At 39.3% G+C, this 13,117-nt stretch overlaps 1 protein-coding gene across 1 annotated transcript; it reads right to left on the bottom strand.

Annotated features, from left to right (window-relative positions):
- Window positions 1-2,026: 2,026 nt before the first annotated feature.
- ATP5PB (ATP synthase peripheral stalk-membrane subunit b) lies at window positions 2,027-13,112 on the bottom strand. Its single transcript, XM_007526933.3, has 7 exons — window positions 12,962-13,112; window positions 12,653-12,689; window positions 9,127-9,272; window positions 7,543-7,706; window positions 6,513-6,638; window positions 3,710-3,889; window positions 2,027-2,743 (listed from the first exon to the last, which is right to left on the bottom strand). Exons 1-7 carry the CDS (start codon window positions 12,999-13,001, stop codon window positions 2,666-2,668), a joined length of 771 nt encoding a protein of 256 aa, XP_007526995.1. The 5' UTR covers window positions 13,002-13,112; the 3' UTR covers window positions 2,027-2,665.
- Window positions 13,113-13,117: the final 5 nt, after the last annotated feature.

Here is a 13,117-nt window from a genome sequence, read left to right on the forward strand (position 1 = left end):
TAGTACTATTCACTCTTTGTGAAGCTTCCCTGATACAGGTGGGGGGTGGGGGCTTGAACCCAGGTCCTTATGTACTGTAATGTGTGCACTTAGCCAGGTGTGCCACCACCATGCCTCAAATGTCAACTTTCTAACAAGTTCAACAGTAAAATGAAGCAGGCAAAATGCACTGACATCAGAATATTACCATGCAATCATTTCAAAAGTCATGTTTTACATGATTCTTCCCCACCTCCACGTCAGAGGGTGAGAAGCAGAGGGAGAAAAGTATCATTTTTCACTCAGTTGTTTTAGTCTAAAGCCTAAACCCTGCCACTCTTAACAAAATGCTAATGGCAACAATGACCCTTCTGTCCCATTGCCTTGGCTCTTTTATTTTACCTCTTCAATTTCTAGCTCAGACTCTTCTTTAACTAAAGCACACTCCTCTTGTTTCCTCTCCTCTCTCTGGCCCTTCGGTCTGCTTTGGCTACCTACTTTACTCACTCCCTGGGCCTAAGTTACTATGTATATACTATAGGTGTGTGTAGCCAGAGCTTACTCTTATGTCTCACAAAGCCATCTAATTGCCAACTTGTGTTCAACAGTTAAATAGAGGGCAGTACCTTCTTGAAACTTACCTTTCTAGATCCTTCAGTCTAACCTTTGCACAGATTTGTGTGATAAAGGGGCTGGGGACATACATAGGACAATCATACCATCAAGGTCATCAGTAATAAAACCTGAAAAGTGGCTAAGCCTGTGCTTGTGATTTCCACCAGCTGGTATCCCGATTTATACCTCTTTAACTCCATGGATTTCAACTCCTCCATCAGCCATATAGAGAATTCCTTCAATATAAACATAGATCCTGGCAGTTCTGCTTCTAAAATGTGGACAGTTATATATGAAGGGAAATAACAAATCTACTGACTACCTAAAAAGATGCTTGTATACTTTCTTTTTTTAAAAAAATATTTATTTCCTTTTGTTGCCCTTGTTTTATTGTAGTTATTATTGATGTCCGTGTTGTTGGATAGGACAGAGAAATGGAGAGGGGAGGGAAAGACAGAGACGGGGAGAGAAAGATAGACACCTGCAGACCTGCTTCACCGCTTGTGAAGCGACTCCCCTGCAGGTGGGGAGCTGGGGGCTCGAATCGGGATCCTTCCACTTTGCGCCATATGCACTTAACTCACTGCGCTACAGCCTGACTCCCGCTTATATACTTTTAAAGCAGTGTTTAATTCTGCATCACAAAAATATTTTACTGATTTCCTAGTAAATATGTTTCATTAGTGTGAGAGAGAGAGAGAGGGAAAGAGGACTAGACCATCACTCTGGCATATTCAGTGCTGGGATTCAAACTTGGGATCTCACAATTGAAGGTTCAATGCCTTATCCACTGTGCCACAACCCAGATCACCTAGTAGAGATTTTTAAATGGACAACAAATAAAGCATGCCATTCTTTTTTCCTTTCAAGGTGTGCTTAACCAGAGACACAGAGAACCAGAGCATCACTCTATCATATGCAGAACCAGGAAATGAACTTGGGACCTTATGCATTGTACTCTAGTAGATTTTTAACTGAGTTATGGCTTTCGTCCCTGTATGATCAGTGTAAGGTGGTGCTTAGCCAATTAGGTGTTTACAATCTTGTTAAGTCAGTAATTTGGACTATTTTTGTTGACCAATCCAAATCTCTTTTCTCTTTTTTTTTTTGATGTAATACCAGGGACTGAAACCAGAGTCCCCTGGCTTCAAGGTAGTGCTTCCCTGGCCCCCAAAAATCTCTTTAAATACTGATCCAGTGATAAACTAAAAAACTGTGAAGGTCTATGAAAACAGCAATTAATCATGTGACACATTTTAAATGTTTCTTCTATGTAAGTTGTCCATATGAGTACAGTTATGTCCTTATACAAGTATGGGAAAATTCAGAAAAACCCATGAAAAGTCAGAATTTTCTGATTTCTCTTTTGGATCCTTAAGATGTAAGTTAATGACACACTGATTCATTAATATTAAATGATTAAAGTCAATGGTATGATTTCATATCTATTATCTTTATTTTTTTAAGTTTATTATTTTATCATATGAGATAAGGCAAGTCAGAGTACTTCTCTGGTATATTCTGCATCACAGACTGAACTGGGAACCTTAGGTATGCAAGTCCAACAACATTCTACCAGTTGAGTAGCCACACTTTTAAGATTAAGTTTTAAAGTTCCTATTATCTAACAGTTAATGCAGAAATAGTTCACTACTGAATAGTCTTACAAGTAAGTTCAATTCAATGACATATTTAAGTTTTACTCAAATGGTGATGCTGAAATAGTATTTCAGAGAATTAGGCAATCTGATAAACTTTGTTTTATTGGTTACTTTATTGGGAAATGGTAAAATTAATTATAAATTTAAACTGTAAATTGATATCTAGTCAGTAACCAAATTATATTAAAAGCAAGAGGCTTATTCAAAAGTAAGCATAGAACAACTCAAAATACAAATAAAGGATGAGAAATGTCTCACTGTCAATACACTGTTTTTATTCTCTCACAAAATGGAACTTCATTTTTAGGAAAGATTAACTTCAGTAGACAGTAATACAGAAAGATTCGTCTCACAGAGAAATTTCCATCTGTCAGTTAAAATGTTTCTAGCCATCAACAGGACAGAGGCATTTACATAACTGGCTGTGCTTGAGCCTTTTTTGCAAGTAGTTTTAGATCTGCAATGCACTTGGCAATTGTCTCTTTTTCCTGTGAAAAGAGAAAGCTGTTTAGATCTTTACAAATCATGAAGTGTATAAACAATTCTAAAGAATGCTCTGCCATGCACACAGTCCCCAAGCACACCACACTGTGTATTACGGGACTGGGAGGAAGTGCATTTCACCCTCTCTACATCTGAGAAAGCTGAAGCAGTTAAGCCTTATTGATAACAACAAAAAGCTCAGGGAAATAATTAAACCACCCTGGCTCAAAGCTTCTGTGAGTGACATCAGTATGCAGCATGAAGCCAAACACACTTATAAACAAGTGTGTCTCATGTTAGCTTGTACAGCAAACAGCTGTTTTAAAGAGATCAAATCAAACACTATAACATATACATTCTAAAATGAAAATAATTTTTAGTCTTATCTATACTTTTTTGTTTTCTAAATTTCTTATAAGTATAATTAATTTTATGTAGAAGAGTTTTATTTAAAAAAAAAGTCAATTCACCAAACTGGTTCTTTTTAGTCCCATACAGCTATATAGAAAATGACCAGAAATGTCTAAATATATAAATTAAAAAAAATAAATAAATTCAGTCTTAAGAAAATATAGAATATGAAACTTAAAAAGCTATTGAGTGTAGGGAAATTAAACAGAAAACATCACTTTTCTGTTAATACTAATGAATTAAGCAGTTGGGAAGAGAAAAAAGTATGACTACCAATGAACTGGAAAACAAAAAGGTTTAAATGAAGCCTAGCCAAGTATGTCTCATAAAACAATCAGTGCTAGTTAACATTACTCAAATAATGGATTTGAACATACATCCGTTACAGCTAGTACTCTCAATCTTTCTAAGTATTTGTGTAATGTACACCCCCCTCACCCCATCCCAAAACCAGAGCCACCAGTTTCCAGGCTACAGACTCACTGCAGCTATTCTTACAAAGAATCAGAAGATGTTTCTCAATGATTAGCAATACAATCCTAAAGGTTCAAAACATGTACCTGCTGTGCAGAGATGCTCTGTACCACATGCTTCTCCACCCAGTTTATCATGTGCTCTTGTTCCTTTCGACGCATCATATTCTGCACAGAGATATGGTAGTCGAGGCGATTCTTCACCTCCCTGTACACTTTAAGTAGTCGTTCCCGATAAGTAACTTCCAAGGCCATAGCAATGTTATTCTGAAGCAAAATTCAAAAAGAATAAAAATAATCAATTTTATTCTGAAGATTCTGGTGATTAGAATGACCCAACATTCTTTTGTATTTTACGCAAACTTTATTTTTTACGAATAGGTTACACACATGGTAAAAAACGTCTAGTAGTATATAGTAAACATTAAAAAGTCTCCTGCATTCCCATATGCTACCATCTTCCTGTATTTCCTTTATTCCTTCTTGAAATATTTAATAAGATATATTCATGTTGCGTTTACTAATTTTGTCATGAAGACATTGAAAGATGGTACTGTGGAGGATGGGACATCTTTATGAACCTTGTGTATGGCAAAGCAGGCACATCATCCAGGTGATCTACCTTACCTATCCTGCAATGAACATACTTACAGGTCTGCTAGTTAAAGACTTGAGATAATAAAGACATCAATACATCTAAGCTAAGTACATTTATTTCTTTACCTGTAAGAGACAGACCAAACTATAGACCAAAGCACTGCTTGGTCATAAGCAATGCCAGGGATTGAAGCTTGGGCCTCACATATGCAAAACATGTTCTCCTAACAGTTAAATCTCCTCCCTGGGCAGCCACATATGTGCATTTCTTTAAGTTCATTCATTATCCTGTTTTTCTTTCTCAAGTCTCCTTTACTATCCATTCTCAGCAAATAACCATGATAACCATTTTACCAAGAAAAAGGAGAACTTCTACAAACTTTAACTTCTGCCATAATATAAACCAATCTATTGGGGGCTGGGTGGTAGCACAGAGGGTTAAGTGCACATGGTGCAAAGTGCAAGACCCGCTTAAGGACCCTGGTTTGAGCCCCCGGCTCCCCACATGTAGGGGGGTCACTTCACAGGCGGTGAAGCAGGTGTGCAGGTGTCTATCTTTCTCTCCCCCTCTGTCTTCCCTGCCTCCATTACTCTCTGTCCTATCCAACAATGACGACAACAATGACAACGATGGACAACGAAAGGGAAAAAGATAGCATCAGAAGTAGTGCAGGCACTGAGCCCCAGTAATAACCCTGGAGACAAAAACAAAACCCAATCTATTTAAATGCATACTACTTTACCTTTCTCTTTGTAATTATGGCTGAGCTGTTCAAGTTTTTAAAGTCACCCACACTCCCTCTTTGCAGTGTATCAGAAGCCCCCTGGTCTATTAAAGAAAGGACAGCAAATTTTGGCACCCCCTCATATTGCATCAATTTTCTCCGCCTTCTCATATTCTACAGATGCTAACAGATGATTGCACTTTCCACATTAAAAAACAAAACAAACAAGAAAACCAATTCTCACACGCTCTGAATAATTTTTGCTCACCATTACAGTAATATAACTTAACAATTCCAACAGCTGTCTATACTGACTCCAACTTCTTTCCTTAACCTTAGCTCTCATTTTTTTTTTTTCACTATCTAGGTGCTTCTATAATATAAAACTTCAATATAAGGATATCTAAGTCTAAACAAAGAACAAGGTTCAAATAAAGTACCAACAAAAATACTTGAACATGTTCCTAAAATAGTTTTAGGAACCAAGCATTTTAGAACACATTGGTTTGTCAGAAAAGTCACATCACATTTTTACATAGAAAACCAGAAAAATATATCATGACTTTTCTATACTTATGCTTGGACCATGTGAAAAAGCTCTACTGCTGTCTAAATCAGCTTTGTGAATTTGTTTTTTAAACAATGTATTACTCTTAAAATTTTACTTATTACTGGATACAGACAGAAATTGAGATGGGAGGGAAGCAGAGACACCTGCAACCCTACTTCACCACTCATAAAGCTTTCTCCCTGCAGGTGGGGACCAGGGCCTCGAACGCAGGTCCTTATACACTGTAATGTGTGCACTTTAATCAGGTGCAAAACCACCTGGCCCCCTAGCTTTGTGAATTTTTCATGCAAAGTCTCAGATCTTAAGCTGGCATGTATGAAATTCAGTGTCCATTATTACCAAGGATCTTAAAACATTTTTACCTGTTAATGGTTTCATGCCCTTGGTGCCACGTTGAACCCTCAGAGCAGACTGCATGTCTCTCACCCATGTGTAAGTGCCATTTAAAAACCAACTATAGGGTGCTGGGCAGTGGCGCAGCAGGTTAAATGCACGTGGTGCAAAGCACAAGGACCAGCGTAAGGATCCTAGTTCAAGCCCCCGGCTCCCCACCTGCAGGGGAGTCGCTTCACAGGCGGTGAAGCAGGTGTCTATCTTTCTCTCCCCATCTTCCCCTCCTCACTCCATTTCTCTCTGTCCTATCCAACGACAGCAATAATGACAACGGTAATAACTATAACAATAAAAAAAAAAACCCAAGGGTAACAAAAAGGAAATATATATATATATATATATATATATATATATATATATATAAAAATTAATGACTGTTTTCCTTCTATGTGAATCCAATTATTTATTTTTTTTTGGTAACTTACCAAGTCTACTTTTAGAATATCTGTTTACTTATTTGACAGAATTTAAGTGACTGAACAACTAAATTTCTTTTCAAAATCAGATATGCTCAGTTTGTTTTATGGGTCTTCATAAGAGATCCTAAAGTTTAAATGCACACCAATGTACAGCTTCATTTTCCTTAGGAAGCTGTGAAACCTACCCTCTGGACATCAAAAAGGTAATGGCGCTTTTGAACAAGTGCCTGCTGTGATTTCTCCCCTTCAATTGCATCCTGGATATTCTTGATAGAAGCCTGTTTCACTTCTTCCAGCTCGGCAATTTGTTGCTGCAATTAGGATAATGACAGTAAACAATCAGTGAAAGCACTAAAGGTAAGAAGATAGATTCATTTTATGTTTCCTCAAAGTTGTATCTGTCACTAGTGAAAATTCCTCCCTCTATCTTACGAACAAAAAACCATGGAAAAGCTGACAGTCTGGTAGATTTTTTTCCCTCCCCTTTTGTAATCCAGTTTTTCTCAGCTCTGGTTTACTGTGGTACTGGGATTAAACAAAAGACCTCTGGTGCCCCAGGTATGGAAGTCTCTTATGTTAGCAATGGTGCTATCTCCCAGGCCTGAAACTTTGGAAAAACTTATCCCAGGGGCTGGACAGTAATGCACTTGATTGAGCACACACATTGCCATGCACAAGGACCCAGGTTCAAGCCCCCAGCCCCACCTGTAGGGAGAAGCCTTCAAGAATGGTAAAGTAGTGCTGTAGATGTCTCTCTGTCTCTCCCAACTCCATTTTTTAAGGTTTTAAAAATTTATTTATTCATTTATTGGACAGAGATAAAGAAACTAAGATTGAAGAGGAAGAGAAATACCTGCAGCACTGATTCATCACTTATGAAGCTTCCACCCTGTAGGTGAGGACCAGGGACTTGAACTTGAGTCCTTATAACATGTGTGCTCAAACCAGGAGTGCCAGCATCCAACCCCCCCACTCTCTACCCCTCTATTTCTCCCTTTCCCTCTCAATTTCTGTCTCTATCCAACAAAATAAAAATAGAAACAAAAACATAGAAAAAAACTTCTCAAATTAGTAACTAATATTAACATGTATGATTACAATAATTAGATTATTTTTATATTTTCTCTCCTACCCCCCAATTAATTAAAAAAAAATCATTTGATGGTCTTGATGCTTCTACTATGGTTTGAGACAAGAAAGAAGGCTTTTTTTTACCTCATTGAGCTTATCAGCAAATTCTGCAACAGAGGCACCATATTTTTTAATTCCGTAGACAATCACTCCTATTATGGATATGGCAGAGAAAGTTTCTGCAGTAATCACATATATTTCTTTGGACAGGAAATATAAGATCAATCCAGTTCCAAGCACATAGGGTCCTAGAAGAAGAAAGTTATTTTATGATGGATATGCTGTTTCTAAAAGAAGAGAACAGATCTGACTAGCTGAAGGCAAAAGTTAAGACTTCCACACTTTGAAGTCCCAGGTTTAATCCTCCACAACCACCATAAAACTAGAGCTGAGTGGAGCTCTAGTAAAAATAAAAAAATTTCAGCTTGAAGATTTTGGCAGTTAGAATGCCCCCAAATGTATGCACATTTTATACAAAATTTACTTGTTTAATATGAACAGTTAAGGCATGTGATTTAAAAGTAAATAGTATGGAAGAGTTGAAAGAATAAGAACCTCAACTCAAGGAACTATTATTCTGAAACTTAAAGGACTGATAATATTAGCAAACAAGGATACTAAGATGCTACTTCCAGAAGTGACTCATTTATGCAGCAAAATATACGGTTTGCTGAATGAAAACTTTGGTTTAGGTAAAATTCCACGTGTCTATTTTTATGAATAGGAACCTGACACTGGAAATGAAATAAAAAAACAACAACACCAAAACCATAAAGTAGCATGTACAAAAAAGGAATCATGGGGGTTGGGTGGTAGTGCAGCAGGCTAAGTGCACAAAGCACACAGACAGGCATAAGGATCCCAGTTTGAGCCCCCGGCTCCCCACCTGGAGAGACAACCCCACCAATGTGTCCTGGAGCCCTACTTCCCCAGAGCCCTGCCCCACCAGGGAAAGAGAGAGGCAGGCTGGCAGTATGGATCGACCTGTCAATACCCATGTTCAGTGGGGAAGCAATTCTGGAAGCCAGACCTTCCACCTTCTACATTCCACAATGACCTTGGGTCCATACTCCCAGAGGGTTAAAGAATAGGAAAGCTATCAGGGGAGGGGATGGGATACGGAGTTCTTGTGGTAGGAATTGTACCCCTCTTATCCTATGGTTTTGTCAATGTTTCCTTTTTATAAATTAAAAAAAAAAAAATAGCTGATGGGGTTGGTTAGTGGTATACCCAGTAAAGTGCCCATGACCATGTGCATGACTCATGTTCAAGTCCCCAGTCCCCACCTGAATGGGGGAAGCTTCACAAGCAGTGAAGTAGTGTTAAATGTGTTCCTCCCCCCACCCTCTATCCAACTAAAAATAAATAAATAAAAAATAAGAGGAAAAAATGTCTGCCAGGTGTGGTAAATTTGTTGTGTAAGCAGTGAGTCTCAGCAATAACCCTGGTGGCTATAAAAAATTAAATAAAAAGCAAGTAAGTAAATAGATGACATTTGTAAGAGGCCTCAGGTTCCATCCCTGGAACCATAAACCGGTAAGAGTTGAATAATCACAAAAAACAGTTGACCTGATTTTTGTGCTATCTGTGGTAAGAGACCACTAAATTTCCAGGTTAACTCAGACCATACTATGCAAATACAGTATCAAACACTGTGTAAATGCTCACCTGTTACGCCAGTTTTAGGATAAAGGAACTGGAAGAATTCCTCAGGGATTAGTCCCATACGAACTTTCCCTCCATATTCAGGAAGAGGTGGTAGAGGGGCAAGGCTTGGCTGTCCTGTGTGCAAGATCCTTGTTGCCTGCAATGCCCTACAGGTAGCAATCATACAAAGTTAAAACCCATTCTTTAAAAAGGAATACAATCTATATAAGCAATTAGCCAAAACAAATAGGAATAAGCAGTTTCTACTAACTGTAATAACGGAAAGAGGATAACTCACCTGAGAAGATGCCTACTTTGCCATGCATGTAACCCAGATTTGAGCCTGGCTCTCACCGTGCTGCAGGGAAGTCTAGGTGCTGTGGTGTTCCCCACCCCCATCTGAAAAAGTAGGCCTAGAGATGTGAAGCCCCAAAGATAACAATGAAAAACACACACACACACACACACACAAACACACACACCAAAAAAAAAAAAAAAAACATGAAACCCTCCACCCAGTTGTAGAGTCTCACAGGCTATTCATATAGCCCTCGGCATATCTATTACTAGTAGTGAAACATTTAACAGACTGCAACTAGACTTTCTGCATTCAATATACCACTTGATTTGATAATTGTGCATTTTTCTAAATAGGCTAAAAGATATCACCTATAAGGGTTTTCTCAAATGTTGGGGAGATAGCATAATGGCTATGTAAAAAGCTTTCATGCCTGAGGCTCTAAGATAACAAATTCACTCTTGAGCACCAATTTGAATCAAAGCTGAGCAGTGCTCTGGTCTCTCTCCTTCTGTTATCTTCCTCATTAACAATTTTATTTTTTAATTTTTTCCCTGAGAAATATTATGAACTAATATATGTAAAGTGCTTGGAAAGGTGTTTAGGATGGAAATTTCCCCGTAAGTGGACATGTCTACTTTTCTGTGAGAGGGAGAAGTTTGACCTTTTCTGAGTATTTTTTGATGGAGTACTAATATGTAACAGGGCTTTTCAATGTTGGATAGTTCTATTTTTGCCATCTTTAAGTTCAACTGCTACATACTTTTACTCGTTAGTTGCAGATTTAATTTTTCTACATAAGACAATACACACGTCTGTGTTCAACATCTTAGTTCCCTAGCAATCTTGATTGTCCATCACAAGAAACTCTGGTTTTGCTTACAAAAACTAGATATACATAACTGATAACTTGGCCAAGTCTTTCAACCTGCAAATATATACTGAAAGACTGTTGTTATTATCACTAGGTATGATCCATTGAGGATCTGCTAAGTATTCTTATATTAAAATTGCATTTTTTAGTTATAGCATACCCATGTCTCACTAAGCTTCTTCTGATAAAATCCTGTTGTTATTTGCTATCAAGTTTAATATTTTAGTATGCTTTTTGTTTTCTATTAACCCTATCACTATCTCACTGCAATGCAACAATCTATGTCTTTGATTATCTTGGGGCCGGGTGGTGGTGCACCTGGTTGAGTGCACATGTTATAGTGCACAAGGACCCAAATTCGAGCCCCCAAGGGGAAAGCTTTGCAAGTGGTGGAGCAGTGCTGCAGGTGTCTCTTTGTCTCTTCCTCTCTATCACCCCTTCCCTCTCGATTTCTGGCTGTCTCTATCCAATAAATAAAATAAAGATAATCCCATTATCTTGAGTATTTCTGCCTCCCAATGTATCAGCTACCCCACCAACTTCTGAAATCAGAATCCTGCTCAAAATCCTTTCATTCAGTTTCTCAACTTCAACATTACTGACATAACAACTCTTTGTTGTGGAGGTTGTCCTATGCAAATTTGAGTGGTTAGCAGTATCCCTGTAGCTCTATATACTAAATGCCAGCACTATTCCCCCTTTGTCAGTGGTGTCAGGCAGAAAGTCCTCATGAGGGCAAAACTGCCTCAAGCAGAGAACCACTAAGTTAAGAGACAACACCAGAGAACCTACTTCAGACTGACACAAATCTTCTCCCCCATGGTTGTCTTAGTTCAAGCCCTCATGATTTATTTATTTAGGATAGAAATAGAGAGAAATTGAGAGAAGGGAGAGATGAGTTGGGGGGGTTTAGAAAATTGTAGGACTGTATCACTGCTTGTGAAACTTCCCCTCTGCAGGACTAGGGGCTTGAACCTCGGTCCTTGAGCACTGCAATGTAAGTGCACTACCAGGTGTACCACTGCGTAGCCCCCTCACCCACCCCCATCATTGCTTACTTAAATTAACAATCCCAGTCCCTGTTTCTTATCAAATACACTCTATACCAAGCCCCCTCTACACTGCTGCTCATGTTTCAAAAAAGCAATTTCATTTCTCTTTTGCTCTCAGAACATGAAGCTACTTAGTATAGCACAAACAACGGAGCACCAATCAAATTTTATCTCTTCTTTCATTTTCCTACCCTCCAGTCAAAAGGAACTATTAGTAGTCCTAAAAAAACAAAGCAAAATAAAACCGTGTCTCTGCCTTTTACTCAATGACTGGCAGGCCCTACCAGCCTTTAGAACACCTAACTATATTCTTTATGAAAGTCTCTCCATGAATCAAACAATGACGGACTTTCTACTTATGCCAAGCCCTGGGAAAATTAAGCAGACAGGGTCTCAGGAGTCAACATTCTAGTGTAGCTGTCAAGGTTTTCCTTTATCATATATATGTATAGCGTGTAAAATATAAAACTTTACTAAATTGTCTACATGTAATCTTTATTTTCCCCTCAGATAAGGTGGAAGCGGCCACTTCAGGGTATACACACAAAAAAATTAATAAATTTTGCAAGATATGTTTGGAAAAAAAATCACAAAATTAACAAGTTTTATGTTAATGACAGCTACTAATATTTACTAAGCACATACCAAATGTACCCATCACTGTGTCTATAGTTTCATAGGAAGTCTCTTAATTCTCATAATTCATAACGCCCCATTAGTTACATCCTGCAGAAAAGAAAATCAATCACAAAGCCTGCAAGAAAAGTTCTAGCTTTGGAGTCCTCACTCTACAGTGTTCCTCCGTAGCTGCCCTACTCATTTACACATTGGCCCCAAGCTCTGGAATGACTTTCGGATAGAAACCACAGCGCCCAAGCTTCCTCCACGGGGCAGGGGCTCAGGCTCCAAGCTGGGGCGCATGCATAGCAAAGCTTGTGCACTATTCTGCATGCACTCCTTTCCTGGTGATTTTCATTATCTAGGAGCTGGGGTAAAAATTTACTCAATCAATTGAAGACTTCATATTTATGGTTTGGCAGTAAAAAAAAAAAAAAATCCTCATTCATTTGTACAGAAACTGCTTCATGGGTATCCAGAAACTAATTGGGAGGTTGGCAGCTAGGTCTAGCTGAAGGTCACCAGGGAGAGGGGAGGGACCAAGGGCAGCGAAGGTGTTCATGGATAGGTACAGGAACACGAGGGTTTGTTTGAGACTTGAGAGTTCCAAAACCACCTGAGAAAAAATTATCCTAAGTGGAGAGTATCCAGAAGCGAAATGAGCGACAGAACAGAAAAAGAGCAGAAAGGCCCCCGTGCACTTACCCTGGAGCGACAAGGGCTGCATTCTTCAGGGAGGGGGCTGCAAACACACAAGCTTCAGGTCAGCAAGGTCAAGGTGAAATAAGCTGTGTCCCTCCGTCGGTCCGCGCGGGACCCGGCCACTAAAGCCATGCACCCTCTTCCCTGTCCTCACAGACCTCGCTCAGCCCAGGAGGGGCGCTGGCCACTCCCCACGCAGGCCCAGTCTGCAGCGCCTTTTTCCAACCCTCTTTCCCTCACCCCCTCCTTGTAACCCTAGACGCCGTTCTTTGCAATCCACACATAGCCCAGGGCAATGTCTCCACCTCGTACCGGCTGCAGCGGCGGCAGAAAATACTAAGCGAGACAGCATCGTCAGCGAGAGTATAGGTGGTCGTCTCCGCGTCCCAGTGACCCGGACAGGAGAGACTGTCAGGGGCAGGAACAAGATGGTCGCCCACAAGTCTCGCGAGAAGAGAACGCCGCGCT

Source organism: Erinaceus europaeus, chromosome 11, assembly GCF_950295315.1.
Source record: "Erinaceus europaeus chromosome 11, mEriEur2.1, whole genome shotgun sequence".
Lineage (NCBI taxonomy): Eukaryota > Metazoa > Chordata > Mammalia > Eulipotyphla > Erinaceidae > Erinaceus > Erinaceus europaeus.